Source organism: Gracilinanus agilis, chromosome 2, assembly GCF_016433145.1.
Source record: "Gracilinanus agilis isolate LMUSP501 chromosome 2, AgileGrace, whole genome shotgun sequence".
Lineage (NCBI taxonomy): Eukaryota > Metazoa > Chordata > Mammalia > Didelphimorphia > Didelphidae > Gracilinanus > Gracilinanus agilis.
Window position 1 is genome coordinate 723,303,665 of NC_058131.1, and position 27,156 is coordinate 723,330,820.

Sequence of the window (27,156 nt, forward strand, 5' to 3'; positions counted from 1 at the left end):
TCTTGCTACATGAAATATTCATTCCTTGACTTGGGAGCTCTAAATTTTAAATCAGAATTTTTCTCATGAGTTTTCATTTTGAGATTTATTTTAGAAGGTAACTAGTAGATTCCTTTTCTACTTATCCCTCTGTTTCTAACATATCTGGGAAGTTCCCCCTTATATTGATCCTAGATTGTTCCTAGATTTAAGGTAGTCCAGTAATTTCTAACTTAAGTCTTCTTGATCCATTTTCTGTGTCAGCTTTTTAAAATGAGATATTTCACATTTTCTTCTATTTGTTTCAGTCTTTTGACTATATTCTGTTCTTTCTTGTTGTCTCATGTAGTCATTATTTTCCACTTGACTAATTCTAAATTTTTAAGAAGTTTTTTTGTCAGCAAGATTTTGTACCTCTTTTACTTTTTGGCAAATTATTATTTTTAATAAGTTATTTTCTTTAGTATTTCTTGCACCTCTTTAAAAAGAAAAAAAACCCTTATCTTCTGCCTTAGAATTGATATTAAGGATCAGCAGAGAGACAGCAGAGTAATATGTGAAGCTTTCTTGCCCTTCTAATACACCCCACAAATAACCAAAAATAACTCCGCAGAATTAATGCTAAAACATTATGCAATAATGCAATAATACAAAAACAGACATGAGTCAAGAGACAAAATGAACAGCCAGGGATGACTAGGGAGGAATGTTTCTGACTTCTCTGGTCTCGGTGCCACCACTGCAGGCCCCCAAAACAGGAACAGAACAGAGTAGAATCCACAAGATAGTCCCTGGAGGCAGTAACCTCACCTTGTTTATTGAGTCCCAGAATTCGCATCCCTGATGATACCAGTGAAATATGAAGGGAGAGGATCCTGAGAGCAGCTGTATCTGCTATAGCTTCTACTCCATAGATCCCTGTTGGCCCAAATCTGAGGACTGAAGGAATGAATACCATGGAGTCTATGGGCAGTAGGCTATAAGGGCAGGAACTCAAGCCTTGTGAACAAATGAGGGATTTTGTAGGTCCAAGGAATGTGGACAAGACACTTGCTCTATTTTGGACTGCAGCAGAAACAAAAGAGGAATGAGGAAGGAATGTGTGCCAGTGAGTGTGGTTGCTGAGGGATTGGGGTCCATCAGCTGTGGTCACTCCCAGGAGACTGGAGTCTCTGATTGTTATCACAGGGGGAGACACCTGGCTGCTTGCAGTTGCAGTGACATAACTGGCTACAGGCTCTGGTTGGAATTCGTGAGGTCAATCATGGGCTGATGCTTGAACAGGAAACCCAGGAGCATATCAGACTGCACTGTAAGAACTGGAATAACTAGATAGGACCCAGGAAAAAACACAACAAAATCCTGAAACCTGAAATAACATACCCCAGCATGCTACGAACCCCAGGACTCCATCAAAAAGCCAAAAAATGGTCAATCTATTGGGCTGGCTATTAAAGTTTAAAAAATAATTTTTAAAATGAGCAACCAAAGAAGAAAGAACACAATTATTGATGCCTTATTAAGGGGACAGAGAAGTTTTTAGCTCAAACTCAGAGAACAATGAAGTAAAAATACCTACTTTTAAAATAGCAAAGAAATACAATAAATGGTCACAAGCTCAAAAAGAACTTCTGTAAGAACTTTAAAAAGACCTCAAAGACCAAATGAGAGGGCTGAGGAAAAATTAGAAAAAAAAATAAGAGCAATGCAAGAAATAAAAAGATGTTTGAAAGAAAGATCACCCAAATGAAAAGAGATCTAGAAACTTGTGGAAGAAACTAATTTATTAAGAACTATAATTGGACAAGGGGAAACTAACAATCTCCTAAGACAATAAGAAATAATAAAGCAAAGCCAGAAGAATGAAATGTTAGAAGAGAATATGAAACATCTTATCACAAAAACAACTGACCTGGATAATAGATCAGGAAGCGACAATATAAAAATAGTTGCATTTCCAGAAAGATCTAGTAAAAAAAAGTAGACACCAAACTCCAAGAAATCATCAAAAAACTGCTTAGAAATTCTAGAATTGGAGGGTGAAATAGAAATTGAAAGAATCCACTGGTCACTACCTCAGAGACCCAAAGATGAAAATGCATAGGAACATCATTGCTAAGTTCTGTAGCTACCAAGTTAAGGAGAAAATCCTACAAGCAACAAAAAAAAATCCAATTTAAATACTGTGGAGCTAGAGACAGAATAATACAAGATATATTAGCTGTAACATTAAAAGAATGCAGGACAAGGAGGGCAAGGGGATAAGAAAAGAGAGAGAAGGGAGGGAAACCTAGAAGGGAGTACATATCAAGAGTGGGGGGATAAGGCAAGGAGATAAGCGAGGGACTCAAAACAAGATAGAGGAGAGATATTTAGAATCAAACTCATATTGAGAAGTAGGAGGACATGGATGAGTGAATAAAGAAGGGATTTTTGGAAAGATGGATAGAATAAGAATTAAAAGGAAAAGGAGAAGGGAAAAGGGAGGAACCTCTGGACAGGCAGACCAATTTGGAACTAAGAGAGCAAATGGAGAGATCAGGGAGAACCTCTGGGAAGGAGTGTGAATTGTAAAGATCAAAGGAAATTGGACATCTGAGGAGGGATACAGTGGAAAGAAAGGAAGAGAGGGACAGACAGTGAAGAGGAACAGAGTAGTTGAAAATGCACAGCTATGACATTGAGTGTAAATGGGATGAATTCATTTATGAGAAGAAAGTGGAGAGCAGAAAGGATAAAAAATCAGAGCCTGACAATGTATTTTTACAAGAAACACACTTGAAAATGAAAGACACACATACAGTAAGAATAAATGGCTGGAGGAGAATATACTATGCCTCAGCTGATCCAGAGAAGGCAGGGGTAGAAGTCAGTAGTAGTAGAGTTGGAGATAAAAGGGATATAATTAAAAGGGATGAACAGGGTAACTATATTATGTTGGGGAGTATTATAGATAATGAAGAATTATTGGAATTAGTTATAGCATCCAGATTTTTAAAGGAAAAACTAAATGAGAAATATAGAAAAATAGAGAGTAAGATAATAATATTGGGGGACACAAAATTTCCCCTCCCAGAACTAGATAAATCTAACCTGAAAATAAATGAGAAAGAAGTTAAGATGAATAGAATCTTAGATAAGTTGTGTGACATATTTGGAGAACTCCCACATATCTACATGAGGCTAGCAGTAGATCTAAGGCTGAGCATATAGATAATCCAAACATAGTTTCTGGTGAGACAACAATGGTTTAGAGAGCATAAATATTCTGCAAAAGTCTTACTTTAACACTCGTCATACTATGGAGGTAATCCTACATTCCTGAGGGGTTGTGGAATTGGAACAAAAGTTTCACTGAGTATGACCAAGCTGGAAAGACTTTGTTTTGGAAAGAGTATAGTCCTGGCAAAAGACTATGTATGCTGCCTAAGGACCCATCTAGCTAAATATGGCTCTTGTAATGTGTACTAACTGAGAAATAGACAGATTAAGTTGATCAAATTAAATACTGATAGCAATATGGAGAAATAGGCCTAATATTACATTTCTAGAGCAGCTGCGAAATGTTTTTTAGAAAATAAGATGGAAATACACATTAAGAGTGGTGAAGCTCTTCATGATCATTAACGTAGGGATCCCATTATTAGGATTACACCCTCAGGGCACAATTGAGAGGGTGAAAAGCTGTGTGTGTATGAAAATATTCATGGAAACTTTGTTTGTATTGACAAAATAACTGGAAATAACACAAGTACAATGAATGGGAGAAATGGCTGAATAGATTGTGATATATGAATGTAATGGATTATATTATATTACATTATTAGAAATAACAAATATTCAAACTATGTAAGGGAAATATGTGAAGAGATGAAAAGTATAGAAGAGAGAATAAGAATAATAATACACACTATGATTACACTTTTAAAATAATAGCCACAAAATCAAGAGAAAAAATATCAAAGTAAAACAAATCCAAAGAGGACCCAAAAGCAGAGGATGTTTCTATTAGCACACATATAAAATTTACAGATTTAAATAAATTTTAAACAGTATGGAGTTTGTGGTTTTGCACATAATGTTTTATGCATTTGTTTATTTAAATTTTTTTGGTGGTTGTCAGTGGTTACTAAGTATAGAATAAAACATTGGGGAAAAAAGAATCAGCAGAAGAGATAGGCAATTGGGATTGAGTAACTTGCCCAGGATCACACAGCTAGGAGTTATCTGAGGCCAGGTTTGAACCCAGGACCTCCTGCCTCTACACCTGGCTCTCTATTCCCTGAGTCACTTAGTTTTCCCTTTTCTGCCTCTTTTTCCAAGATGTTAATTCTATTTTCATAATTTTCTTATGTAGCTTAAATTTATTTTTCCAATTTTCCTCTACCAATCTTATTTGACATTTAAAATCTTTTTTTTTGCTATTTAAAAATCTTTCTTTACCTTTTCTAGGAATTCTCATAGACTTTGTGTCCAATTTGTATTGGTCTTTGAGGTCTGGATGTTTTCAAGTCATTGTCTGTTGAGTTTGTGTCTTGAGCTTCCCTTTCACCATAGAAGTTTTTTATGATTAGATTCTGTTTTACTGTGGTTTGCTTATTTTTCTAATCTCCTTCTTGACTTTGGACTTTATATTCGAGTTAGGCTCTGTTAACTTCTGAAGGAATGAGGCATATATTGCCTGACCTTTGGCTGGTTCCACAACTCAGACCTGTAATTTTTCAATGCTGCCAATGTCGTGTGATCCAGGGAGAAATCTATTCATTGCCCTTCTAATCTGTGCTTCCTCACGGCCTTGATGGCTCCTCTCTGCTCTGGAACTATCACCTGGAACCAGGTGGAAGAGCTGCTAGATGGCCCTTATTCTCACTCCTAATACAATGGTCTTTTGGGATCTCTATCTGCCCAAGTGTTCAGTTCCCTTAATTCACTGGGCACTGGGCTGCTTCCCATCATTCCTGCCCCTCCCGTGACCTACTGTTGTTTCTGTGTTGTTCTATGCTTCTGGATACCCTCACCCCAATGTTTTTAGACCTCTCTGTTTCTCTTCCTAAGCTGTACTGGGCTGGAAAAAAGACTCAGTGCAATCTTCTTGGCTTTGCCAGTAAGAATGAAGTTTGATAATTTTTTTAGTTCTCTTTAGAAGAAGTTTTGGGGAAGTTACAGCAAAATTGCTAAGCTCTCACTCCATCATCTTGACTCAGCCCCCTTGAGCATAGGCCAGTTTGGCAGATAGGTAACAGGCTTGAAGTATATGTGTGTGTATGTTAATGGTGTCAGATGTGTGTGGACTATCTTGAATAATAACTCAAACAGTTTAAACTTTGCCCTGTAGACAGGGCCAGTGAAGATTTCTAAACAGAGGAGTTCTTGGGGAATACTCCTCAGGTGGCCAGAAAAAGAAAGATCAAGTAGCCAGTGGTAAAGAGTGGAGGGCAGATGTCTTGGGAAGCTATAAGAAAGATGTAGGTAGGAGGTAGTAAGATGCTGAGCTACAGTAGTGGCTATGCAAATGGCAGGAATGGGGTAGATTAGAGAGAGCTTTGGAGGCAAGAAGAAGCCATCAAACTTGGTGACCAATTAGATGTGAAGGCATGAATGGGATGAAACATTTAAAAAGGATTTTGAGGTTTCGTTCCTTACTATCAAGGAGGATCAACATAGATAGGGGTGAATGAAGAGGGGAAGATTGGGGGGAATGATTTCAATTTGGATATCAATTTTATTGATATACCATCCAAACCATCAGCTCCAGCCAACAACCTAACCTTCTTAAATCTCCTCTATCTCTAATGCCCTGGATTTTGGAAGAAAAAAAGAACTGTCTGAGAGGACTTCACAGAATGCGAGACCCTGTGAACAGAGGACTTTTGAAAAAAGTTTCCTCATTCTCTCTGGTGGAAAAGAGGCATCATTCTCATAAAATGCTTAACTTACTCAGAAGACTGTTGAGTGACAGCCAATTAATTAATTTGAGTTTCTTGCTAAGGAAAAGATCTTCCTTGCGTTTCTTCACCTAAGGCCTTCTTTTGTGTGGGCAGCAGAATGGGTATGCCCTATGCCAGGAATTAATGTCATCCTAAAGAAGGGTGTAAATTCCAGGCATAACATACTTTTGGCAGTTCCCAAGACCTTTGTCAAATGGAATGTGGGCGAGAAGTCAAGGACTCTGAGAGACACTTTTGTTTAGTGACGAAACTTGAAGGGACATAAGCATCAGGGAGCAGGTTGGCCTTGCCACTGAGCTCTCATCATCTGCCACTTAACAAGCAGAAAAGGCCACCATAGGACCAATTAGTCACTTTAAGATGGCAGTCAGTGACATTTTTATTCCTATAAAAGGGTCACCCAAGGAACGACTGGCAGTAAGTGTGAGGGATTTGGCTGTAGAGAGCTGTGGGTTGGCACAGGTTTCTGCAGGTAAAACATGACCAGGTAAGAGGACTGGACACTTGCAAAGTAAGGGGTGGATGACCGTCACTTCTATGATGTTGGCTTGGGGGACTCATTGGACAATTCTTTCCTTTGCAGTTCAGCGCGGCTGAATCTTTTTCTGGTCCTCTGGATTTCGTCCATGCGGATGCTATGCTGTTACCCCACTCCTTCACCCATGGTAAGGCTTGGCTTCTTTCTTTGTGGCTTCTACTTAACATTATCAAGCTGTAAGAGCCATACTTCTAATGTTGTCACTTAGGAAACGAGGGTCTTGATGAATAAAGCTGGCTATAGTGAAAATATCATGAGGTTCCAGCTATACAGTTACTGAGAAGCCAGTCATACTCAGTAAACTCAAGAAATATTTTTAAAATCTGATTGGCATCCTATCTGTGCTGATGATGTCACCAATGTGCTTTTTTTGTATGTATATATACATATATATGTATATATATATATATATATATAGAGAGAGAGAGAGAGAGAGAGAGAGAGAGATCTTTTTACTCAAAATTCCTCATCATTTATTCTGAATACATCTTTTTACAAAGTCAAAACAGTTATTTTTATTGAAATTCTCACCTTAGTCCTTCTGTCTCTGGGTTTCTTGCATTCTCTCCTTGTCTCTGTTTTTTTGTGTCTCTGTCTTTGTCACCATTCCCCTCCCTCCCTCTCTCTCTATTCCCTCCTTCTCTTTCTCTCTCTGTTTGTTCCCTTCTCTCTGTCTCTGACTCTGTTTCTGTCTCTCTTCCTTCCTCCCTGTCTCTGTCACTCTCTCTGTCTCTATCATTCTGTCTCTCTCTTGCCCCCTCCCCCTCCATCTCTCTGTGTTTCTCTCCCCTTATCTCTTTGACTGATTTCATATGTGTAGGAAACCTCCTGAAACAATTCAGATTCACAGCTCAGAAAGTGTTCAGGGGCACTGGGAGGCTAAGAACTTTCCCGTGCTCACTCTGTCAGGTGGAGTCATAGGCAGAACTTGAACTCAGCTCTTACTGATTCTATGTTCAGTCTGCCAGGCTGCTCCTCTCTCTGACTCTATAGTTTCCTCAAGTTTAGTCATGAGAGCTCCCATGTCTGAAAATGAAAGGTTCTGGCACTACTTCTTTGCACATCATCCTATTTTTTTCAGGTCAGATAATTTCCCTAATTATATCCCCTCCAGTCAGTAGGGATGTGGTGCAACAGCCAGGAGAATCTAGCTTCTTTGGCTAATGCATCCTCAGACTATGACCCTGGGGCTCCATGAGCTCCACAGAAATGATCGGGAATGACATCACATAAAGTCGGAGGAGTCCCTTGGCCCATCTCCTCTCCCTTCAGTCAATCTCCAGAGGAATAGAGTTCTTAGGGTTGGCAAGTTAAACTTCAAAAGTAATGATCAGACGCTTCCTTTATTATTTGAAGGGGACGACACCGAATGTATTTCTGGGAAGATGAGTAGTACTGATGGAGTGACTCAGAGCCATCTGGTCCCCAATTTCAAAATAGACGAAGTTATAAACTGTGTCAATCTCTATTGTTGAGTCGAACTAAGTGAGTGTCTAGCAAAGCCTTGGACCCATAGTATTTCCCGCGTGTGCTCTCCCCGAGACCAGGAGGTCCAAATTCCTGGAATACTTGGATCCTTGCTGGAGCAGCCTCTTTACCTGGAATCCTTTCATGCATCACCTAGAGGGAGAAACAATGTCCTAGATAACCTTGATCTGAATTACTCCAAAACAATATGCGTGGGGAAGGCTCAGGAGCCCAGGGGAGATGGAGTTCTCTCCTTTACTTACCATTCCAATCCCTGCCTTGTGTAGCTTAAAAGGAAATGGGCTTCTTTGAGTCAGAACATTGGGGGTGGGGGTGGAATGCATCTTCTGTCAAATGAGGCTTGAACCCTCTAAGGGGGTTGGTTTTGTTTTATTTTTTTGATTTTTCCAGCTTTGATGTTTTTGTGCTTCTTGGAGTCGACTTCAGCAAAGGTGCCTTCTCTGCTCTCTTTGCTTAGAGTGCTCGACTCCATGATAATTTTTTTTCAGCCTAATTATCCTCTTCTGACTCTACTTGGGTGCATTGCATACGCTGTAAAACTATAGAGGAGAGAAAGCCTAATGAGTGCAGTAGCTCAGGATATATGCTGCTCCTTTCATAATGGAAAAAGCTAATATTGGGAGACAGCGGAGGGCGATTTCCCCCAAGAGGTGATACCATCCTGACCTTCAATTCCCCCGACTGGAGAATTAGGTTAAAACCTTACGGGAGAACTAGAGAACAGCAAATTAAACTCTTCTGTAAAAGTCGGTGGATGGGCCCTAATAATGTTTTTAAAGGTACTGGAGAGGTCAGAGAGTCAATTTTTAAAAATTCTGTTCCTTGTTTTTCAAATTAGAACCATTACCCCAAACCCACTTAATCTCTGCAGAGGTGGGAACTGAGGGGATGGAATATTGCATTTACTGTCAGACTCAGCTGATGTGTTCATTAGCTTTGCCGAGCAGCTTTTTTTTCCCTTTCCTTTTTCTTCTTTGTTATCAAGGGTGGCTCCTGAGGTAGAGGAATATATTCAGAAATGGGGTGATATTTTTAAAAAAAGGATATTAGTAAAAAAAATAATCTAAAAAAACCCAAACAACTCAGTTAAATCATCAGATTTTCACACTTTATGGTATGGAAGTGGCCTCAAGCTTTACAAATCTATGCAGGGGTCAACTAGGTGACTCAGTGGATTAAGAGTCATGCCTAGAGATAGGAGGTCCCGGTTCAAATTTGGTTCAGACATTTCCTAGCTGTGTGACCCTGGGCAAGTCACTTAACCCATATTGTTTAGTCCTTAGTGTTCTTCTGTCTTAGTGCTTTCTGCCAATCGAAAAGAAGTCTTGAATAGTGGTACAAATCTGAAACATTTTTGAATCTGGGCCAGCCATAAACTGTTGAGAGAAGAGGAGCCATCTAGTGATGTAGTAGGAAATGCGCTGGGGTTAGAGGCAGAAGTCACAGGTTCAAATTTCTGGTTCTGTCACTTCCTAACTGTGAGACCTTGGACAGCTCACTTCCATTCTCCAAGCCCTGGTCTCTTCTTCTCTAAATGGGGGAAGGGTATGATAGAGGATGACCAAAGTCCCTTCCAGGGCTAAGCTGATGTTCCATAGGGGAAATCAATCCCAGGAAGGGTTGTTCCTACCAGCTCATGATGACGACCTCGTAGAAATACTTGCGATTTTGATTGGCACCAGGAAAAAGAATCAGCACGCCAAGAAAATCCAAGATCTTTCGGAGGATTGAAAGTCCTCAATGCTATGTTATTTTTAGTGTAATTGAAACGATGTAATTATGCCTCAATCATGCTGGTCACTGTAAATGCGAATAGCAGTTGGAAAAACAGCCCAGGAATACAACAATATTAATCTGTAGATGGATAGAGAACTTCCATTTCAACAAAATTGCTGATTTCAAAGGGAGTCGGTTATGTTGATTATATCAAATGGAGTAATTTCAAATGTTGGAAATGTTTGCTTTTTATGATGAAACAAACTTTCAACTCTAACTCTTGCTTTTTGGAGAAAAAAAGAGAATGCCCTGAAGCAATAATTCCTTTTTTTTTATTTGAATTGCCAGCTGTCTGAAAAATCTGATTACTTTCTCGTCCTGCTGAATAGCTGCTTAGCTGCGATGGACAGGAGTGAAGAGCTGGCTTTTCTAAAGCCATTTCTCCTGAAGAATGTCATGAAGAGGTCCTTCCGCAACGGCGTTGGAACGGGAATGAAAAAAACTTCCTTTCGAAGGGCAAAATCATGAATCAATGCAAAAAAGACTCAACAACTTAACAAGTTCCAAGAGGGCGCCATGAACGTGCCAGCAAGAATCTCTTTTATTTCAGTGATTAAGAATCGCTAAAACACTTCTCTCCCCCGTGTTACCCCCCACCCACCCCACAGCCATGCTAGCTGCATAGCCAGTGGTCATAGTCACGTTCCCAAACTTCGACAGAAAGTAGAGTCCCTGCTGCATCCATTCCATGAGTATCAAATGGCGAATTCCTCAGATTGCATCCCATTGATCTAAAATTGGACCCGTCCTTAGAGCCCAAATGGTAATGCAAATTGACGTCATTTCCTGCCCGTCTACCCGAGAGTGCTGGGTTGCTGCAGACCATATGTAAAGGCCTAATTGTTTTTTAATACAGTTTTTCTGAATGATTTAGCCGGGCCTGAATCCCTTGATAGGTGTCATCTCATTTTTAAGAGCTTCTTGGGAAATCAAAGGAAGTTGAACTCAAAGCATAGTTACCTTTTCTTCACTTAATCAATTAACACCAGAAACAGACATCACCAGGGATGCTCCAATTTGATTCTCGATTTCCCCTTGCAATACTGATTATATCAGAACAACAGATGATCATTCGGCTGGTGGGAATCCAATTCACAAAATGGGGGAGGGGGAGTTTTGCCAATAGCAACAACCAATAGTCAGCAAATGATGATTGATTTGTCATCGTTGGTGTGGCTTGTTTTGTGGACTCTGTCTCCAGAATCATGGGAAATTGGGCCTCATTTAAGAAACAACTGGGCTTTCTGGCAACTTCCTTATACTAGTTTTTAAAGGCTGTTGGTTAAATGTATAATGAGTTAACGATTAGGATGCAAGTAAATAAACGTATGGCTAATTCTGAGGAATGGCAGAATGCTTCTTTCAAAACCTGGAATCGAAAGAGAATGGGCTGAACAAGATGGAGAATTAACTGAAGTCTCAGCTTATAAGATATTAAGTCCTGGGCCCCCACCTCACATCATCTAAGGAACTCCTTGGCCAGTCTTCCCTTTTCTGAACAGAAGGCTTACACAAAGTTAGAGAGATGTGGCCTGTGGCCCCAAACCCCCCAAGATGTAGGGTGCACATGTGCTGGATCTAAATTGGGGAGCCAATGTCACAGGGGCCGTGATCTCTCTGGGCTCATGTGCTCCAACCCAGAATTTACTCTAAGAAATATGTAAACATTTAGGCTCAGAATTCTAGCTCTCGTCCAGACACTTTAGACCACAAATGCCTATTAGGAGAGTCTTTTCTTTCACCCCATAGAAACTGTAACTAGGAACCTGTACACAGATAGAGAAAACACACAAAACATCTTCGGTAGCCTGTAAATTTCCCTAAGAAGATAGCTGGACTTGGGGTTGCCATTAGAGTAATACCCTGGTATTCTGCTTAAAACCCCATCTCCCACAGAGATCTCCCCCCAGCTTGGAAGGCCACCCTATGCTGGGAGCTCCCCCCTCCACCTTAGAAGGCAAATGCATGTTGTGACTGCTCTGCACTGTCCTAATTATTCATGATTGCAGCTGGTATCAAAGTATAGATCTTCTCCCAATATTAAGAATTTCATCCTTTACTGCTCTCCACCTAGAAGGGCCAGGTGGTTTATTGTCTTCTTTCTCCACTAGGAACCCTATAAAAGAATCCTTCCTTTCTCCAGAAGGTCAGGTTTTTGAGCTCTCAAATTTGAGATGGCTCTCAAGTTGGTCAAGGCAGACTCTGCCTGGAAAATCTGCCTCTTCTGTTGGTTTTAGAATTGTAGAGCCTAGGAGCCTTCCCTCCTCTGTCCCACAGGATGCTGAGTTTCAGGAACATTGTCTACAAACTCTCTTCTTAGGATAGAAAGGCATTTATGGGTCTGCTTTTGTTGTCGAGGTGTTTAGGTTGGGTCTGACACTTCTTGACTCCTTTTGGGGTTTTCTTGGAAAAGATACTGGAGGAGTTTCCCATTTCCTTCCCTCATTTGTTATTTTTTATAACTCTAGAGGAACGATATAAGGGAAAAGTAAGACATGGGTTACAATGACACAAAATGGTCCGTCAGATCTTTTATAGCCCAGCATGGAAGCGTAGTTCCTCATACGTGATTATATTTTTCTAAGAGTCCCAGGTAACCAAATCATTTCATGAATATTAGAAACCACTCAGAAGCTGTCCTTTGTCTTCTTACTAAGGTGACAATGGACACAACTCACGAGGACATAGTGTTTTCTGGGTCTTAATCAATTCAAGTTTCCATAAACTCATTGTGTTAATTGTAAAATTCTCTTGATCAACCCCTTTCAAAAAAAATCACCCGATTGTCAGGAATCTTAAGAATGTTTGGAGCTCCCAAGGATATCATAGAATGATAGCATCTTGGATCTGGAAAGGACCCCAGAAGTCATCAAGTCCAACCCATACCTGAACAAGGTTCCCATAAATAATGTATCTAACAAGTGATCATCTTGCCTTTACTTGAAGACCACCATTAAACAGAGAACTCACTACTTCTAGAGGAAGCCTATTCCACTTTGGGTTAGCTTTAATTGTTAGAAAATTTTCTAGACATCCTTCCTAAATTTGTCTTTTCATGATCTCCACTCATTGCTCCTAGTATTGTCTTCTAGGGTCATGCAGAACAAAATTAATCCATTTTGTACCTGTGGGTCTTTCAAGTCCATGAAGACAGACATATTGTCCAACCTAAGTCTTCTCCAACCTTATTGTTCTGTTTCCATTGCTAAACTTCATGGTACCGAACTCAAGTGGAGGCAGCATGGTATAGTACTAAGGATGTTAGATGTGGAGCTGGAGAAGCCAAGTCCAAAATCTGCTTCTGCCACTTACTACTCCCGTGGCTTTGAGCAAGTCACTCCACTTCAGTTTCTTCATCTGTAAAATAGAGATTTGACTCTTGGCTATTGTCTAGCTCTATATCTATGATTTTACTCTCATTCTACTTGGTTCTATTTACTCTCATCCCTACTTGGTTCCTCAGTGCCCTTCATAAAATGTGCCCCTTTAGAATTGAACACGTGGATCTATCTATCCATCCATTCATCTATCTATATACCTGTGGGTGTGGGTATATGTGTACATACACATATGTGTATATATAAAATATATACATGCATATTCCCACATTATATGTACATATACACATATTTTTCCACTAGGAGACTTATTACTCATACACACATACACAATTGTTTCCTAATATTTTCACTAACTTTTCATGATATGTTCTGATTTAGCAGGCAGATAAACAGTAAATCTTTTCCCTTAAGATAAAAGAAAAATCCACATTTTAAGATTTGTCCTGAACTTGCCTCTGGTGTCACTTACTCAACTTCATCTTCCCAGTGCTTGCAGAAAGTTATTCAATTACTTCTTGGAATATTTTAATTAAATGTACTAAATGAAAGAGCCTATTCTGCTTCTCTTTTGTTCCCCTGAGCACATACTCTCAGATATTTGTGTGTTAAGCCTCCTGATTGGTCTTCCTCTTCCAGGCCATTCTCTTCTCCATGGACACGTGTCTTTTGCATGCGCATGTCTGTTCTTAGCATCCATTACTCAAGATCCCTACTAGCTACTTGGTCCAAACTCTTGTGTTTACTTATCAAACCCCTCCCCAATCAGCTGCCCACCCCAGTATTGTTCTAGCACCTACCCTCAGGCCTTTCGGATATGGGTACCACTGGTGGGATCTCCTTCATCTTCTGCTCCAAGATGTCAGTTGCTCCTATGCTGATAATTCTTTCTGGCCCAGCTCTTATTATTCCTACTCCTTTCACTCTACAGCCATAAACTCAAAATCTGCCTAATCTAGAATCATGTCAATATTTTATAGATAACACCCAGTGCAGGACCAAGCTCCCCTAGCTGTTCTTTTTTTTTTTACTTGTTTGTTTATTTATTTGTGTGTTTGTTTGTTTTAACATTTAATAATTTTTATTTTTTAGAAAAGTTAACATGGTTACATGATTCATGCTCTTACTTTTCCCTTCATCCCCCTAACTGCCCCACTATAGCCAATGTGCATTTCCACTGGTTTTAACATGTGTCATTGATCAAGACCTATTTCCATATTATTGATAGTTGCATTGGTGTGGTAGTTTCGAGGCTACATCCGCAATCATGTCCGCCTCAGCCCATGTGTTCAAGCAGTTTCTTCTGTGTTTCCACTCCTGCAGTTCTTCCTCTGAATGTGCGTAGCATCTTTACCATAAATCCCTCAGAATTGTCCTGGGTCATTGCATTGCTGCTAGTACAGAAGTCCATTACATTCCATTTTACCACAGTGTATCCGTCTCTGTGTACAATGTTCTCCTGGCTCTGCTTCTTTCACTCTGCATCACTTCCTGGATGTCTTTCCAATTCACATGGAATTCCTCCAGTTTATTATTGCTTTTAGCACAATAGTATTCCATCACCAGCATATACCACAATTTGTTCAGCCATTCCCCAATTGAAGGGCATGCCCTCATTTTCGAGTTTTTTGCCACCATAAAAAGCACAGCTATAAATATTTTTGTACAAGTCTGTTTATCTATGATCTCTTTGGGGTACAAACCCAACAATGCTATGGCTGGATCAAAGGGCAGGCATTCTTTTATAGCCCTTTGAGCATAGTTCCATATTGCCAGCCAGAATGGTTGGATCAGTTCACAACTCCACCAGCAATGCACTAATGTCCCAATTTGGCCACATCCCCTCCAGCATTCATTACTCTCCCCTTCTTTCATTTTAGCCAATCTGCTAGGTGTGAGGTGATACCTCAGAGTTGTTTTGATTTGCATTTCTCTGATTATTAGAGATTTAGAACACTTTCTCATGTGCTTATTGATACTTTTGATTTCTTTACCTGAAAATTGCCTATTCATGTCCCTTGCCCATTTATCAATTGGGGAATGGCTTGATTTTTTATACAATTGAATTAACTCGTATATTTGAGTAATTAGACTCCTGTCAGAGTTTTTTGTTGTAAAGATTTTTTCCCAATTTGTTGTTTTCCTTCTGATTTTGGTTGCATTGTTTTTGTTTGTACAAAAGCTTTTTTAATTTAATATAATCAAAATCATTTATTTTACATTTTGTAATTTTCTCTAACTCTTGCTTGGTTTTAAAATCTTTCCTTTCCCAGAGATCTGACAGGTATACTATTCTGTGTTCACTTAAGTTATTTATAGTTTCCCTCTTTATATTCAAGTCATTCACCCAATCTGAATTTATCTTGGTGTAGGGTGTGAGATGTGGATCTAAACCTGATCTCTCCCATATTATTTTCCAAATTTCCCAGCAGTTTTTGTCAAATAGTGGATTCTTGTCCCCAAAGTTGGGCTCTTTGGGTTTATCATACACTGTCTTTCTGACATCACTTACCCTAAGTCTATTCCACTGATCCTCCCTTCTGTCCCTTAGCCAGTATCATATAGTTTTGATGACCACGGCTTTATAGTACAGTTTAATATCTGGTAATGCTAGGCCCCCTTCCCTTCACATTTTTTTTTATTATTTCCCTTGATAGTCTTGATCTTTTGTTATTCCAAATGAACTTTGTTATAGTTTTTTTTTCTAATTCAGTGAAAAAGTTTTTTGGTAGTTTGATAGGTATGGTGCTAAATAGGTAGATTAATTTGGGTAGAATGGTCATTTTTATTATGTTAGCTCATCCTATCCTTGTGCAATCAATGCTTATCCAGTTGTTTAGATCTAGTTTTAATTGTCTGGAAACTGTTTTTAGTTGTATTCGTATAATTGCCGTGTTTGTTTTGGTAGATAGATTCCCAAGTATTTTATATTGTCTAGGGTGATTTTAAATGGTGTTTCTCTTTCTACCTCTTGCTGCTCTAATGTGTTGGAAGTATATAGAAATGCTAATGATTTATGTGCATTAATTTTGTATCCTGCAACTTTGCTAAAGTTGTTGATTATTTCTACCAGCTTCTTAGTTGATTCTCTAGGATTTTTTTTTCTCTAGGATTTTTTAAGTAGACCATCATATCATGTGCAAAGAGTGATAGCTTAGTCTCCTCATTGTCCCCCAGCTGTTCTGAAGAGTCTTCCAGCAAGAGTTCACTATCCTTCTTCCAAGGACTTTTTATTCATTAGAAAAAGTGTGGGATTAAGTAGTTGACTGGGACTGGTTCGTACCTGGTTAAACTGCTGGGGTATAAACACTTTCTTTTATTTAATTTTTCATCTTCAAGCCTAAATGTTCTTGAAAAGGCATGAAATATGGTGCTCATTCTACATATGAAGACTCAAGACGTACTCTTTTGTAACTTACTGGGTTGGCCTGATTGACCCTGATTCTTATACAATCATTCTGCCAGCTTTGTTTTTGGTGCTTTTACTCTCACAAATGCGGCTGGTGATATTTTCCTTCAGTTTGTCATGCATGATATGTATACATCCGTTGAGGCAAATCTGACCTCCGACACTCAGTAGCTGTGTGATTCTGGACAAGTCAATGAATTTAACCTGTTTGCCTTAATCTACTGGCAAAGGAAATGTTTGCCAAGAAAACCCTATAGAGTCATAAAGTGTCAGACACAGCAGAACAACTAAACAGCAACGTCAATATGCCCAATGGTGGAATTTCTGATTCAGATTATGAACCACTTAGTTACTTTTCCCGAGTAATTCCAAACTGCCTTCCAGATGGTTCAACCAATCAAAGCCTTGCCTACAGACTTTTGACATGCCCATCTTCCCCTCCTCATCCTGCCAACATGGATTTTTTTGACATCTTTTATGACCCGTGGGCACTTTAATGAGTAAGAAGTGAAACTTAAGATATTTTATTTTGCATTTCCCTTATTAGTCATCTAGAGCAATCTTTCACATAGCTGTTGATTATTTGCATTTCTTCTTTTGAAAACTACTCATATCCTTTTTTTAAAAACCCTCACCTTCCATCTTAGAATCAATACTAAGTATTAGTTCTAAGGCAAAAGAGTGGAAAGGGCTAGGCAATGGGGGTTAAATGACTTGCTCAGGGTCACACAGCTAGGAAGAGCCTGAGGCCAGATTTGAACCCAGGACCTCCCGTCTCTAGGCCTGGCTCTCAATCCACTGGGCCACCCAGCTGTCCCCTACTCATATCCTTTTGACAAGGTATCTATTAGGTAATAACTTGCTAGGCACATCTTCAGAATTGAATCAACCATGGAAGCAGCGAGGTGGCTCAGTGAATTGAAAACCACAGTTAGAGAGGGGAAGTTCTGGGTTCAAATCTGACCTGAGAAACTTTCTAGTTATGGGACCCTGAGGAAGTCACATCCTTTATCACTCTTCTGCCTTGAAGCCAATACACAGTACTGATTCGAAGACAGACGGTAGGAGTTTTTTGTTTAAATTAAATCAACCAACGCCATACCCAGTCTTCCAATTACCTACCCTCATCCTAACCCCATAACACTTCGTTCTCAGTTTTTGAAGGTCCAGGTACAGAAATCTTCTCTCTACTCATTTCTCTGCCAGCTCACAGTTGCAGCCTGTGCACAGCCCCATGAAGCTTAATAGCTAAAAATAAGCCAGTCTAACCAAATTCACTGAAGATAGTCCAGAAAATTAATATTTTCTTCACCTGCCTGTATTATTGGCAGAGGAGCCAAGAAGATGGCTTGATGGACATTATTTATACCCACAAAATGTAAAATCAGTGAGGGCATTAATAAGCCAGGGATGAGCTGAGTGATTCTTGGGCATATTGCATCCTCAGAGTGTTTGACCTTAAGGAAGGGGCCTTATTAATGAAGAGGGATTTGGGTTTCTTGATCCTCCATTATTTGCATTTATATGGATGAGCTGGAATCATAAAACACCATAAGCTTAATTGGAAAAAATCTCTTCCTACTTCGAGATTGAAAATATTTTAACCTCAGGGAAAACATCACATGAAAAAGAAAATTTGCACCATAAAAATCTTAGCAGAGAAACAATTCATGGCCAGACGCTTTGCTTTATAAATAAAACCACAGTGTGGATGGTTTTGAGTTCTGCTTTATCACGAAGGACTTATTGGGAAGCACATTTCAGCGGCATCTCCTCCAGGTGCTGACTTCCTAGAGACGGGAGGGCCTGACGCTGGACTCTGGCACTTTCGGCCAGTGAGAGACATCCCTTTCAGAAGCGACCCTAAGAGATCGCCTATTTGGGCATAGCTGCCGTCTCCAACGGCCAAGCGGCCATCAGACCTGTCCACACATAAAGACGCACCGAGGGACTTGGTCTTTGGAAGGGGAGGAAGGAGGGAGGCCTCAGGCTCCCCCCTTCCCCGGCGTGCGTCCCTGTCCTCTACCCCAAGGGCTGGCAAACCTCTCAAGTGGTATTTCCAGATCTAGGCTAAAGCTTCATTCCTCTCTCTGTAATCTTACCGACGTGGGCTCTCCCTGCAACAGTGAAGTTGCCAACCCACCTCGGCCTGCCCATTCCGGGCAGCTCATTCACGTCCTCATAGAAGAGTCCTCTTTTGCATTCTCTTAACATCGCCTGGACACCAGTGAACCATGGCGGCGCTATCACTTATCCTGGGAGTGACAAGCCCATTAATAAATCTTAGAACAATATTGCCACTCGAATAGTGAATTGTATCGTATGAGGAATCGGCCCTCATTGGTCCTGGTTACCATGCAATGACTTGGGAAGGATAACAATTAACGTAATTACTAGTCTGCCATAGACTCGATTCCTGACCTGGAAACTGAGACATCTTCGTTCTCTTCTGACACCCACCGGCTGTTGGCTTACTTGGGGGCGAGCCCCTTTCCCTTACTGGGCCCCCACTTCTTCCTCTATAAAACAAAGGAGTTTTGCTCAATGACCTTGGAGATCTCTAGTCTAGTTCTAAATTCTGGCAGCAAATAACCCCAAGCAGAGAGACATTTTTAAATGGAGATGTGAAAAGTGACCCAAAATAATGGCCCAGGGAGGCAGCTGATCTCCTCAGAACACCCAGGGTCCCTAGAGAGGATGAGTCAATCTTACTCCATGTGATATGACTGTGGGGAGACCAGTGAGATTTGGCACAGAGGTCCAATTTGCAGCTGATATTGTTGTTCCTGACGATGACAGAGAATAAAGGAAAGCGTGCGGACCAGGAGAATGAAGGAAAATGTACTCGTCTACCTGTGCTCTTCTTCTCATTTGTAAGATAATGAAATGGGATTTGGGGAGCAAAGTCACACACAGAAGTGTTTTTGTTTGGGTATTTTTTGGCAGACGACTCCAGAGACTTCAGGGCCAGGATTGCAGTCTGGGGCTAAATGGTACTTCTGAAGAGCTTTCCTACTTTATGTAGCATAGTTGAATGTGAGTGGGGGCGTTCTATTTCTTTAGTTATTCAGACCATTATTTTCCTGTGGCTGATGCTTTCTTTGAAGAACAGTTATGGATAGATAGCCTGATGGCAATGTAACAACAGTAAGTCTCTAGGAGAGTGCCCTGTACTCTAGAACAATTTTATTAATGATTTAGACAAAAACCATAGTTCATAGCCTCCTAAGATTTACAGATGGCCCAAATAGGAGAGGGCCACTAATACAGGATGAATCAGGGTTCAAAAGGATCAAAACAGGCAAGAGCATTGGCCTGAATCTAATCAGCTGAAATTTGTTAGGGATAAATGTAAAATCTTGCACTTGGGTACAAAAAACTAATGCTGCAAGTTTAGGCTAGGGAGAATTTAAATAAGAGTTGTTAGGAAAGGGACCTTAGGTTTCAGTTTGAGTTTGACCTGAGTTTTCAACCTCAGTCCGAGTGAGCTGTGGAATGTGACAGCCAAAAAATGCTAATGCAACCTTGGGCTGCAATAATGAACAGCTTCCAGAAATAGGGAGGAAGTGAAAATTCCACTTTCCTCTCCCCTCATCAGACCTAATCTATAGTATTGGGTCCATTTCTGGGCACCTGGATTGAAGGAAGACACTGATAAGCTTATGCCCAAAGGAGATAAAATAAAGAGAAAGAGGACCCATATATACAAAAATATTTATAGCAGTTCTTTTTGCATTAGTCAGGAACTGGAAACCAACAAGGGTGCACATCAGTGGGGAGAAGCTGAACAAACTGTAGCACATGAGTGCAATGGAGTACTATTGTGACATGAGATGAAAGAGAGTGTCAGAGAAACCAGAGGAAACTGTTATGAACTGATGCAGTGACGTGAGCAGAATCAGAAAAAAAATTGTATGGCAAGAACATAAAAATAAAAATCATTTTAAATATTTGAGAATTCTGACCAATGCAATGACCATCCATGATTCATGATTCTAGATGATTTTTGATGAAACATGGTGTCTACCTTTTGACAAAGATGGTTTCAAAGTATCAGATAAGACATATTTTCAGAAATGTTTACTATGGGAATGTTTTGCTTGACCAAACATAGTTGTCATAGTTTGTTTTTATTTTTTCAATGAAGGACAGAGAAAGAAAAAAGGGAAGGATAGAGATATAGTATTTTTAAAGTAAAACAAAAAAAAGAAGAGTCCTTGAGAGACTTCTTTTTTAAACACAGAGAAGGGAGCAGAAAAAGTCCAGAGAAAATCAGAGACAAGCAGGCTAGCTTTGAGCAAAGGCTAAATTTATTGTATATTTAGAGAGAAAAGTATGCTGTATTTTTTTAAAAAAGGCCACACTTATTTGTATAATTATCTTTTTTTATGTCCTATTATCAGTATGGAAATGGCCACTGTGTAATTAGGTTCTGCTCCCCAGGGCTCCAATTCTCAACCCCCTACTTTCTTTCTCACTTTACATCCTTACGTTTTGGAGTTAAAGTTTGTGTGTGCCCCTGCCCAGTTTTTTTTTCCCCTCCTGCTAATGCAGCTGGGAAAACTTCTCTTTACTCAGCTTTTACTTTTGTCTTCTTATTTCTTCTACTTCAAGTGGTTATTAATAAATCTTGTAAAATATAATATATGGAGTTATTGAATATTAATTTTAATCTTAAACCACCCTATTTGGTGTAAAGTAAAGAATTAAAATAAATAAATTTAAAAGAAACAAAAAGAAGGGATATCAATAAACTATACAATGTCTAAAGGAGGGCATCCACTGTGGAAAAGAACCTTGAGTTCATGAAAGATGATAATTGGTTAAAGGAATGAGAAGTGTTTAACTGGACAAAAGAAGACTTGGGGAGGACACGATAGCTGCATTCAAGCATTTGAAGGGCAATCACAGAGAAGGGATTAGATTAGACTTGTTCTGCTTGGTCCCAGACGATAGTACCAGGAGTAATGAGGGAAAGTTCAGAATAAGCAAATTCAGGTTTGATATTAGGTGAGCTAATAGCACAGTGCTTGGGCCTGGGGTCATGAAGACTTGGGTTCAAATCTGACTTCAGACACTTAACTGACTCTCTGATCCTGGGCAAATCACTTAGCCCAATTTCCTTCGGTTTCTTCATCTCTAAAATGAGGTGGAGAGGGAAATGGCAAACCACTCCAGTATCTTTGCCAAGAAAACCTCAAATGGGGTCATGACTGAAATAGCCAAACAAAATCAGGAAAAACTTCCTCATAGGTGGAGCTGTCCAAAAGTGGAAGAGGCAGTGGATGTCCTCTTTTCAGAGGTTATCTAGCAGAGTTTGGAGAGTAAAGATCTGCTATTTTTTGGTTTATCATTGGACTAGATGACTTCTGAATTCCCTCGTTCTATGATCCTGTTAATAATCTTAATCTTTTCCCAAAGTGTTGAAGTTCAAAAGAACACAAAAGAGGGGAGCTCAGATACCTAAGAAGGCAGTGGAAATATCCAACAGAAACAACACTGTTTCCATCAGAGGGAATAGTGGAAATGCCCGGCATAGAGCATCAGACAGCAGCAGTACAATAATAATGACAAAGATCACCAGAAACTCTTATACTACTGAATTTTGAGTTGCCCCTTCCATACATGGGTCCAGGACATTCAAGTGCTCTGGCCACTGGGGTTCCCTATGTGTGTGCTTCCTAGTTATATGCCCTGGCTAAATGGCATTTCTAATTTGTGCCCTTCACATGTTTGTGTTCTCTATTGTTCTTTGTCCTGTGGGAGAATGTCCATTCCTGAGAGTATGTGCAGGGATCTCTTCTTACTTTCACGTTGTGTGAAGATGGGATTAATCCTACCCTATCTATTTTTAGATTTAATCACCAAAAGTGTAAACACTCCACTTAATTCTCAAGTGGGGGAGATCTGTGACCCACATGTGCAAGAGTGGGTAACAAATCAAAATCAATTGACTGTCCTCTGGGTAGTCCTAAGCAAAGCCTTTGTTGTAATTGGTACACGTAAAGTGGGAGGAAGGCACAGGAAGTGATGAAAGTAATGGTCTTGATAAATTGCAAGAACTTCCAGGACTCTCACTCTTTCACTTTGGTCAGGATCCTGGAGGAGCTCTGACTGAGGACCTTGGACTGATTTATATTTCTCTTAGAACTATCACATGGGTGAGTGAAGAAGACTGACTACCTTTAGGCTCTCTGGCTGGGGCCTCTGGAGCCCTGCCAGAGTAAGCCAGGGCTTGAGCAGCATATATTCTAGCTCATTAAGCTAGATCTCTTACTCTAACCTCTCTCTAAAATTCTTACTTTCACTCTTTCCCTCTATTTTATAAATAAATTACCCAGAGGCATCTGGGTAGCTCAGTGGATTGAGAGCCAGGCCTAGAGACCAGAGATCCTAGTTTCAAATCTGGCCTCAGGCACTTCCCAGCTGTGTGACCCTGGGCAAGTCACTTGACCCTCATTGCCTACCCTTACCACTCTTCTGCCTTGAAGCCAATACACAGTATTGACTCCAAGATGGAAGGTAAGGGTTTTCTAAAAAATAATTAATTAATTAGACAAGCAATCAATTAATTACTAAAGAATCATTTGGAATTAATTAATTAAATTCCTGGTGACCACCCTATTAAATATTCAGTCCAACCATAATAATTTTTGCCCTTTACAGTTGCTTAATTAAATATCTATTATTTTGGGTTGAGCTGTCCTCATAAAGGAAGCATATAGGTAGGGGTTCATGAACTCATTAAGTATTGACTCATTAAGTGCCTTGAACCCAAGGTAACTCTTGAATTCCTATATGTAAGAGGTCTCTTAGGTGATATATAACAGTTAGTTAAAGCAGGAGTCATATTTCAGGAAGTTTTTTGCAGTCTAAGAATTTAAATTTAAATTCCAATCTATACAACCCTTACTAAGAGTAGACTTTGATTGTGCAAATGGAGAAATGGAGGCAGAAATTGAATGGCCTAAAATTCAGAGTGGAAATCTTCATGATTCCAGGCATGCAGCAGGAGGGTTCATCTCTTTTGCAGCTTGCTCACTTGCCTGCATGAGATTTATTTCTGAAGTGGCAGCCACCTATCTTGCTGAAGCCTCCAGTAGTGGAACTTTCTTAGATAGAGTCATAAAACTTCCACTTCCATTACTCAATCCCATTAATATTTGAGAAGGTGAGCAAGGGAAATAGATGGGAGGGACAGAGCAGATGAATCTCTATTTCTGAGAAGGGGCAGTCTGAGAATGACTGGACTTCATTTCCTATTGACTGTGGGGGCTGGAAGACAACTCTTTAATATAGTCCTTCTAATTCTACCCTGCCATTCCACCATCCACTCCATCAATACTCATCCTTTTGATCTGCCAAGGGAATGCATGGTGATTGTCCCAGCTTCTCTCTATTTTACTTCCTAGTTGCTTAAAGTAAGAAAAAAGAACAGAAGGAAGCAAGAAGGAAGAGACAAATGTCCCCCTGTTCTTTCCCTTGGTCAAACCCTCATGGAAGGAAGACATTGACCAAAGAGAGTATAACCAGAAGAAGGGAAACAGGATGTGTCCGGAGGGACAGGGATAGGCAGAACTGGAGATGATTCAAGTTGAAGAATGGATGAAGGAAGTAAAGATGGGGCCAGTGTCACTGGATCAAAGAGGGTGTGATGGTGGCTGAATGGAGGATGTACTAAAGTGGGGAGAGACCTGAGGCAGGCAGAGCCTCCAGTGGCTCCTGCAGTAGTCCAGGCATGGAGTGATGAAGGTCTGCTCCACAGAGGGGACATCTCAGAGGAGAGAAGGGGGGATATGTGAGAGATGTTGCAATAGTGAAATCATCAGGCTTTGGGGACACCTTAGATATGGAAGATGTGAGAGAGTCCAGGAGGACAGCTCAGTTGTGAGCCGGCAGGACTAGAAGGATGATGGTACCTTCTACAGTAATAGTGAAAGTAGGAGAGGGATTGGTTGGAGAGAAAGAGAATGAGTTCAATTTTGGACATCTTTAGCTCAAGATGTCTAGACAAGTTCCAGATGTCTGAAAGGCAATTAAAGATGCAGAGAGTTTGAGTCAGGGAAGCTTGGCACATAGTAGGTGCTTAATGAATGTTGATTGATTGGTTGATTGAACTTTCCCACCTCCCTTCTAATCCCTTGAACCTTTGACTTTCTCCAAAGCTCAGCTCACAGGCCACCTTCCTACAGGAAGTCTTTCCTGATTTTTCCTTGTTCACGTTCATCTTATTCTCCTTAAATTATCTTGATGTGGAGATCTGTCTATGAGTCTGTATCCCTAAGAAGAATGTCAGCTCGGTGAGGGCAGAGCTTTATTACTGTCTTTGTGTTCTGGGAACCCTTCAAAGTGTCTGACATGCAGCAGACACAATAAATGCTCGTTGCCTCAAGTTGAATGAGATAGAATTGAGAGAGAATGGACTGTAGGAGGACGGGGAGAGGCGTCTCTGACTCTGAAAGGCTGTGTGGGGAGGAGGGATTGATTGGGCTGCTTGGTCGTCACAAAGGACTGAAGAAAGTTAGAGAGGCAGGTCCAAAAGCAGAGAGAGGGAGATGGAGACAAAACATCCAAGGGAAGATAATACCTCCTCCTGACAGCTAACATTGCAGAAGGCTTAGCTAATCACTACTAGAATTACCCATTAAGTGGCACAGGGGGCAGAATGCTGGGTCTGGAGTCAAGAGAACCTGAGTTCAAATTCAGCCTCTTTAGGTGTATGACTCGGCATTGCATTTTACCTCACCTCTATCTGCCTTAGTTTTCTTGTCTATAAAATGGGGACAATAACAGCACCTTCCTTGAAGGATTGTTGTGAGAATGAAATAAGATGATATTTGCAAAACACTTAGCACAAAAAGCACTTGGCACATATTATTGTTACTCATTTGTTTCCCTCCTGTCTGACTCTTTCTGATCCCATTTGGGGGTTTCTTGGCAAAGATACTTGAGTGCTTAGCCATTTCCTTCTTTAGCTCATTTTACAGAAGAAGAGACTCAAGTAAACAGGGTAAAGTGACTAGCCCAGGGTCACACAGCTAGGTGTCTGAGGCTGAATTTTTAACTTGGGTTTTCCTGACTCCAGGTCTAGAATTCCAAGGATTCTGCCAAGTAGCTGCCCCCCCGGGGCACATAATAGGCCCAAATTAATGCTTGATTGCCCTTATTGTCTTTTTTGATCCCCACAACAATCCTGAGAGATAGGTGCTATTATTTGCTTCATCTTAAAAATGAGGAAACTGGGGCCCAGAGACATTAAATAATTTTGCTCAGAATTGCACAGCGAAGCAAGTTTCTGAGCCAAGATCAAGACTCAAGCTGGCCTGACTTAATCCATGCTTTATCTCCTATGTCACTTAGTTGTTGGATAAATGGCGCTGGTTGGACACTTCTGAGGATGGTGAGGTCCCTGGGAGCTTCGGGGAAAGGATCAGGGCAGGCTTCATGGAGAAAGTGGCCGCCAGGCTGGGCTTTGAAGGAAGAGAGGACCCCATCAGGCATCCTTTTCCATGTTCTTTGGGGCCTAACTTTCAGACTGCTCTGTACCCTGGAGTTAGCTTGGAGCATGGAATACTCGCTCATGGAGAAGTTCAAAGGCAATGAGAGACGGAGGAAGAACTCATCATCCTCTCTGAATTTAAAAAGCTTAGACAGAAGCCAGGCAGTGACTGGCCTCATTTGGAGAATTTTGCCCTTCTTGAGAGAGCGTCCTACCTTAAGTCAGCAAACTGAGCTACAAAAGTGAGTTCTAGCAGGGAGCACAAAGGGTGGCGGGCCAGGTCCGATTCCCTGCAAAGGGGACAGAAGGACCCTGAGGAGCTGGTTTCGGCAGGGAGGCAACTGTACACCACTCAGGAAATGAGAAAATAAGGCCAGCGTTGTGGCTCTTGGAGTTGCCAAGGAGATATGGATGCTGGCAAGGCACTCCTACTGGTCAGGAAGGAAATCTCTGGGTTCATCTCTCCTTGGCAACCCTTAGGCATGGGACAATGAAGTTTTGAGCAGAGTGGAGGGCAAAGGGAGGCTGATGCTTCTGTGGGAGAGGGGCTATTGTATTAGGTGCTCTATGCATTAGTGACCTAGAGCCTAGGAACCTCCCCTGCTCCAGCTCCCCCAGGTCCATCTCCTCCCTGCCCAGAAGCTCTTCCTGCCTCCCCTTGATAACTATGTCATGAGGCTCTTCCAGGAGATGCCACTGTCAGGATTTTTCCATCCAGTTCTTCACTGGGGGCTTCCCATGCACTGTCCAGTTATATTGATGAAGCTTTCCATGTCCCCAGTTATCAGAAACCAGGGGTTTCAGGTAATGTTGACCTATTTGGGCTGTCCACTCAGGGCTTGCTGTGGCTCCCTGTACTAGTACCAGGAACTCCTAAGTAACATGGACTCCTTTGTATCTTTTCAATGAATCTCATTTTATTCCCAAACTCAAAGCCTTTCTGTTGTGACTTCCTGCATCTCTCAATTCTTGTCCAAGTATCGACAAACTGGAGCATCCAAGCCTGTAGACCAATGGAAGACCTTATCACAGTTGGCATCATCATTATTGTGATCACAGACTCTTATTTAACTCTTTTAAGCCCCTGAAGTATTTTTAAAACATCAACTGAGATTTCTCAGTGCACAGTGATGTTCCTTTTGATGCACCCAGATTCCCAGTTGATTAACCTCCTATTTTCC

The 27,156-nt window shown here is 40.7% G+C and overlaps 1 protein-coding gene across 1 annotated transcript; it reads left to right on the forward strand.

Annotated features, from left to right (window-relative positions):
• Positions 1–4,777: 4,777 nt before the first annotated feature.
• NPS (neuropeptide S) lies at positions 4,778–10,197 on the forward strand. Its single transcript, XM_044662964.1, has 3 exons — positions 4,778–4,800; positions 6,508–6,592; positions 10,018–10,197. Exons 1-3 carry the CDS (start codon positions 4,778–4,780, stop codon positions 10,195–10,197), a joined length of 288 nt encoding a protein of 95 aa, XP_044518899.1.
• The last annotated feature ends 16,959 nt before the right edge of the window (positions 10,198–27,156 follow it).